The sequence below is a fragment of the Nanorana parkeri genome, unplaced genomic scaffold, assembly GCF_000935625.1.
Source record: "Nanorana parkeri isolate BGI_ZX_2015 unplaced genomic scaffold, ASM93562v1 scaffold583, whole genome shotgun sequence".
In the NCBI taxonomy this organism is placed as follows: Eukaryota; Metazoa; Chordata; class Amphibia; order Anura; family Dicroglossidae; genus Nanorana; species Nanorana parkeri.
The window spans coordinates 266288-273383 of NW_017306851.1; the positions used below are offsets into that span (position 1 = coordinate 266288).

Consider the following 7096-nt stretch of genomic DNA (forward strand, 5'->3'; position numbering starts at 1 on the left):
TGTTGACACGGGGCATTAGCGGGAGGACACAAAACCCTTCTTCTCGTGTTTTAGCCAGAACAGAGCCGCCGGCCTCCTGCCTGACAATGCCATCCAAATGACCAAAATGAGCTCAATTACGGATGGCAGGAAATGGAGAGAATTATTAAAGAAATCGCCGAAATGTATAGTGCAATAATGTATAGCAGGCTGAGCTGGATATGACCGCGAGGAATGGCGGAAAATTGACTTTATTTCACTCTTTGGCTTTTTATTGAAGAAAGAAGTGAGGTTTTTATACACGGGACTCATTAACATTGAAGATGTTTCCGGTACTCAGGCACACTGAAAGCTTTAGAGTAAAGTGGTAAAAAAATCTCCAATGTTAAGAGCAGCATGATAAGTAACATAGCAGCCTTAGTGTTGATAAGGCCTTTATTTTAGGGTAAACTGTTTTTTGTTTGTTTTTTTTTGGTGCTAGGCTTCCCTTAAAAAAATATGGGCTTTTGTTTTAGGGGTACCCCAATCTTCATAAATAGTGGAAAAGTTAGGCATACACCGGTTAGGCCTATTATCCTTGATTAAGGACCCACTCACACCATATCCAGTGCGTTCCGATGCGGTTCAAGCCCGGAATGCACTGGATCGCATAGATCAAAACCGGGCAGCTTTCTGGGGCGGAAGGGGCGTGTCAGTACCATTCATGTCAATGGCAACGCAGGCACGCCCCCCAGCCCGCAGTACGATCGCCCGCACCAGAATGCAAAGTACAGGAATGCCCTCTGTTCCAATGCAGTACGATCAGGAAAAACACTGCATGCACTATTTTTCCCAATCGCACTAGACCGGAACGCAAGCATTGACGTGCCACATGTACTGATGCGGCCGATCACACTGCAGACGGTGGGCATGGCTGCGGTGCCATTGGCTTCAATGCACCGCCATGCCCCCTCCCACTCCAGAATGCAGGGAGCCAGCCTGGATGCGGTACAGTGCGTTCCAGCAGCGAACGCACTGTATAAGGTGTGAATAAGCCCTAAAACTGCCCTGCTGCTGGTCGATTTTACACTGCGCGTCCTTTGCAGTATTTTAATTCTTGTAGTAAAGCCCCAACCCAAGTCCTTTGCTTCTAGTAAATTTGGGCCTAACCTTGCTATTTAAAGCTGCCCTGCTGCTGGTCAATTTTACACTTCTGCACCATCTGGGGTCTCTTAATTCTAAGGGTAAAACCCCCGTCTGCACTCTTTCTTCTATTACATTTCAGCCAAATCTCCCTCATTAAAAGCCTCCTGCTGCTTGCTACGTTTATACTGCTGTATCCTCTGCGGGCTCTTAATTCTTAATGAGAGTTTTATAGAAATTGGCCAGTGGCAGCAAAGTTCTGCAATAGTGAGAAAATGGACAGCAACAGCGAACTAGTGGCCCGATTTCTCTCTGCTGATCAAAGCGAGTCTATTACAACTTGATGATAAAGCATGTGTCTCTGCTAAAGCTACCTGAAAAAAAAAGCATTTTTTTTAACTGAATCGAATCAGATTTGGCGTGATGCTGTTGTATGTAACCCCTAAAAATGGCCGGAGTTTAAAAGGAGAGCTATGGGGTTAAGTCTTTTCTCCATAGTTCTCCTTAGGGTAACAGGAGGACACAAACTACCGTCCTCCCGTCACCCTAGGCTCAGTATACCGCGAGCTGTAGCTCTCTATATACTGAGACGCCGCAGCTGAAGCGGATCCCGACAATTGTGCCGGGATCCGCCCAGCTGCGTGACTGACAGCTGGCTCTGCCTATCTAGAGGCAGAGCCAGCTGTACCCGCCCCCTCCCCCGTCCGTTCCGTCAGTCAGCGCTGGCGGGTCGGAGCGGGGAGGGGGGAATCCAGCCCCTCCCCTGTCACGGCAGAGAGCCATGCCAGAATCGAGAGGTGAGCGAACGCCGGTATGTGTTCGCTCACCTCCCGATCTACTGAGCCGACCTGTGACAGTCTCATTGTCACAGGTCGGCTAGAACTATGAGGTGAGTGGAAATCACTCACCTCATAGTTCTTCTTTAATAACAGGATCCTCCCCCGACAGGCTTCAATTGGATTCACCACTAAGCTTGGGTTCACCAAATTTTAAACAGGATGCACTGAACCCCTAGCGAATTCAACCCGGACAGGTTCCCCCATCTCCCATTACACAAATTGACAATATTGCACGCTGGTTTGGGCACTGCACTCTTAGCATGTGTGGACAGTATTGGGCACAAGAGAAGGTATACAGCCATCCACAGCTCCACTGGAGTATTGCAGCATTACCTTTTAGTCTTTCTTCTGCATCCACTTGTCTGGCCTATGAGGGATCCTACACTTTTCCACTCAACTCTCATTATAAGGGGCCTTCCATATTCCACCATAAATGTAATCCTCCCCAAGTTTACTATTACTCCCGCCTCCTATTGGCAGCACGCAGATGTGGGGAAGAAGTAGACATGTGTGTGACGGACCCCCGTACTCAGGATGAGTATGTCCGCCGCTGTCTTCTTCCTTGCTGAGGAGATATTGGAACCTGAAGATCCTTAGCTCCCAGTTTCCCCAGTCACTAGCCAAGGCTTGAGTGTAGGGTAAACAAACTCTGGTTTATTGAGAAACTGCACAAACTTTTATACAGAAAGTGATGAAATCAGAATATAATCCCATCACATCCACCCTCCCCTACTCCCAGACCATCGGTCTGCTCAACACCACAGGTGTCCACCTGCTAACGAGCTCCAGACAGCCATAGCAGGAGCCTGGCCAGAATGTCATTGTTCTGAGCTCCCTCAGAGAACGAGGGATGGTGCTGATAGTCTTTCCATAACCAGGTCACACAGCATAACGCACTCAAACACAACTCAACCCCAATACACATTTAACTTATAAACTGATCACCATGTCGTCACAATGTGCGATTCGTTCCGTTACGAATCGAAATTCGTACGAATTTTCCTGAAATTCGTAAATTCGGAAGCATGCGAAATCCGAATTGCAGTTTCCGAATTATATCTGAAATACGAAATTTCGGATCCGAATTTCTTTGAAACAGGAACAAATATTACCCCTGTAAATGAGGTTGAACAACATGACAAGATTTTTTTTTTAAATCTGAAATACGAATCCGCTGCTGCTGAGGGTTACATTACAATACACAGGCCGGAAATACGAAATTCCGTTGACGTATTTTCGTTCCGTTACGAACATTCGTTATATTGAAGTTAAAAAGCAAAGTACATTTATATTGGAGTTGATGGTAGTTTTTTTTAAGTCCGAAATACGAAATTCAGATCCGGAATTCGTTAACGGAATTCGTATTTCGGATAAAAAAACAACTACCACATCGACTCCAATATTAACAAAGGTATTTTTGCTTTTTAACTTCATGATGACGAATGTTCATAAAGTTACGAAAATGTGCCGAAACTAACGAAAATTCGTATTTCGGATGAATCCAAATTGAGTTTCGGATACGAATTACGAAATACGAAATAACGGATATTCCGAAACGGAACTAATTTTTTGACGGCGCACAAGTCTAGGAAGAAGCCCTTGTTCTTCCACCTTGGGACAAGGATTGAATTAGGGTTGCCACCTTTTTTTCAAGAGAAACCCGAACACTCTAGCGACACGCGGACATTTTTTTGGGAGAATGAGTCGCGGCTTATTAATATGTAAAAAGCGCCGCCCATTCATATGTAAATATCACAGTTGAGACTATTTCCCCTGGGGGGCCAGTAGCCCTTATCTTAATTTTGGTTGCCCTTGTCTATATGACAACTTGTGTCCGGTTTTCTGCTGCCATGAAACCTGGACACAGCATTCAAAACCCGGACTGTCCGGGTGAATCCTGGAAAGGTGGCAACGCTAGATAGAATGCAAAAGCAAATAGGGGCTTTGCTGCCCTGCCTCCTTGCCTTCTAATGTTGAAAGGCATAGGGAAGGGGGGAGAGACACAGTCACTGCCCTTGCTTTCCTGGCACAGGAAGGGGGGAGAGACACAGTCACTGCCCTTGCTTTCCTGGCACAGGAAGGGGGGAGAGACACAGTCACTGCCCTTGCTTTCCTGGCACAGGAAGGGGGGAGAGACACAGTCACTGCCCTTGCTTTCCTGGCCACCCAGGCTGCATGCCTGGACAGGGGTCTGAATACAATACTAAGGGGAACCCTACATTGTTTCATCCCTTTTTGTTATTAAATCTGTACTTTCACTTTGATTTTTAAACATCATCAGGGAAATCCCTAGATGTCATCATCTATTATAATAAAATGACCCTTTATGGCCAATGATGTCCCTACAGCCCCCGTAGAAGTCCCTATACATAGGTGTTGCAGTTTTCCTGGCTGCCAAATCGCTCACTCGGATTCACTCACTAATGGTTTCAACAATGTTCAGATGCAGGTTTTTGTGCCAGTTTTCAGCCTGTTCAGCTGAACTGCTTATAAACGGCGACAGATGAGGGGTCTGCAGTGAAATGAAAGCCAGAAAGGACTGCAGGAAAAGGAGCAAAGAACAGAAACAGACAGGCAGCAGGACCAAGGTAGTGCAGTTGGGCCAGCAGCAAGTGCAACAGGAAGGCACCAGAACCCAGAGAGGACAGCCGGAGACTTAAGCCCTAACAAGAAAACACATGAGCAGAGCACAGGTAGGTTCCTGTAGGTTCAGTGGCAAGATATAAGACATTTCATATTAGAGTAACTCTTACCATTAAAGTTGACGTTTCGGATGTATTTCAGAAGCTTCTTCCCCACTGGGGGGTCCACAGCTGGGCAAAGTCCGGAAGAACCCGGGCAGAGGTCTTTTATCATATTGTGCAGGGCGTGAGCCATGGCATACACAGCGTCTACCACAAACTGGACTCGTCCATCCTGTTCATACGGGGAGTCTTGACCAATACGCTCCTGACCTACAAAGGTGAGATACATGAAAGGTAGAATATATCAGTAAACAATGCATTACCCCAGTTTACATTACTAGGAAAAGAAGGTCTAAAAGCACCGCACCCCCCCCCTTCCCAAAATAGATTAAGAGCAAACACCCACCAACCCAAATCAACCCACCCAGCAGAAGATTCCTTACAGTATAATCTGGAGTAGAGGTGCACCGCAATAGAAATTTAAAAACTGAAACAAAACCGAAATAAAAATTGTCAGGCCGAAACCGAAAATGTTTTTATTTTGATTTTTTTCAAATGTTTTTAACATATATATATATATATATATATATATTTTTATAAACGTTTAAATTTTTTAATATTTAAACACGCACCTGGTGCGTGCATGTGATTAGGTTAGTAAATCACCCCCACAGAGTCCTCAGAGACACACAGAGTCCTCAGAGACACACAGAGTCCTCAGAAACACACAGAGTCCTCAATCTCTTTTTCCGCAGCCCCAGTTATCAACAAACAGGAATCCTCTATACTGAGTGTTCCTGTTCATTCATAACATGAGGACAGAGTGTGTTTACTATAACCACAATCATGAATGAACAGGAGGGGATGTAGATCACTTCCCATTCATTCATAATTGAGGATATAGTCAACATGCTATGTCCTCAATTATCTACAAACACTCGGCGATCACTGATCACTGACTGCTTGTACCCGCTCTCCTCTCTGACACACACAAGAGGCTGAGCGAGCGGTGCAGTTGGAGAGCTCAGCCTCCTGCGACAGCGCTGTCTCCGCCCCCACACCGCTCTGCCGGACTGTGACAGGCGGCTGAGCGGTGTGGGAGGAGAGACTCTGGCCGCTCACAGCGCTCTCTTCCTGCAATGCTCGGGCGGCTGTCACTTTCTCTCCTCCCCGCTGGGACACAGAGCAGCGCCCAGCGGGGAGGAAAGAAACCTGGGATGCGCCGATGTATCGGTGCCAAAATGGCACTTTCGGCATTTAGCCAAAAGTGCCATTTTCGGCCAATATGTTTCGGCGGCCGATATATAGGTGCATTCCTAATCTGGAGGGAACTTAATTTCTGAAAAAAGGACAATTATATGGCACAGAATGACCGGCAAGAGGCCACGGTCCTGCCTGAAACAGCAACAATGGTAAATTGGGACTTTCTGACTTTTAACAGTTGCAGAGTTATGTAAATTGCATCAGCCATACAATGATTTTATTTATTGACTGAAGTGATTCTGTAAATGTAACATCAGCCGTTCAAGATTCCCTTCTCCATCACTTCTACTTCTGCCCCTCTTACGGTCTCGTTTTACAGTCTCAGCTGGCTGTGATCCAGAGTAAGCTCACTAAAATGTCCTTCACAGAGAGACAGACCATGAAACTCTCACTAATGCCTTTTTCTTTTTTTCTCCTTCACAAATTATTCATCTCCATCTGTAAGGTGCTTCCGCTACACGGGAAACCAGCGTGAATGGTTTTGATGTGGTTGTGTTGAGTTCCTTGGTGCGCAAACGGCACATCTGCCTGTCCGTCAGAGGAAGATGGAGGGGGACACTTATTCACACATTTATGTGGGAGAGAGGAGTCAGAGAAAAGCGCAGATGTCACGGGATCAATAGAGAAAAGGGACTTTCTATATTATAACCAGACGCAGAGCTGGAGAGCAATAGACACACCAACTGGTTAACCTTCTGGGGAAACTAATGGTCTCCATCAACCAACCCTCTCCATAAACCTATGGTCTATATATAAACTATTGGTGTCCATGAAGGAATACTTTGTATAAACTAACATTCTTCATAGATGTATGCCTTCTAAACTAATGCTCATTATAAACCACTCTGGTACCTCGGTTCGCGAAAAGGAAGTTTTGCAAAATGTTGCTTCCGTTCGCGAACTCCGCTTCGGGTGACGAACACACAGGGCAGCCATCAGAAATTTTGTGTCCCCTTACGCGGCTTTAGGCCGGGCCCCCCCCCCCGTGCCGCTGGACGCAGGGCTTAGTGACGCGCTGGACGCAGGGCTTAGTGACGCGCTGGACACAGGACCCACCTGAGAGTGACCCTGCAAAGCCCACCATAGATGCTGCACAGCCCATCTGAGACTGTCTATTGTGGGCTCTGAAGGGGTCTCAGGTGGGCTGGTCAGGGCTGCATCCCTCCCCTCCCTCCTTTCCTTCCTTCCTTCCTTCCTTCCTTCCTTCCT

General features: G+C 46.6%; 1 protein-coding gene across 1 annotated transcript in view; it reads right to left on the reverse strand.

Moving 5' to 3' along the window:
• GRM7 (glutamate metabotropic receptor 7) overlaps positions 1-7096 on the reverse strand; it is a 351320-nt gene that overhangs the window by 137892 nt on the left and 206332 nt on the right. Inside the window, exon 6 of the mRNA XM_018562551.1 lies at positions 4694-4894. Within this exon, the coding sequence (XP_018418053.1) occupies positions 4694-4894 (201 nt within the window). The remainder of the gene's footprint in view (positions 1-4693; positions 4895-7096) is intronic.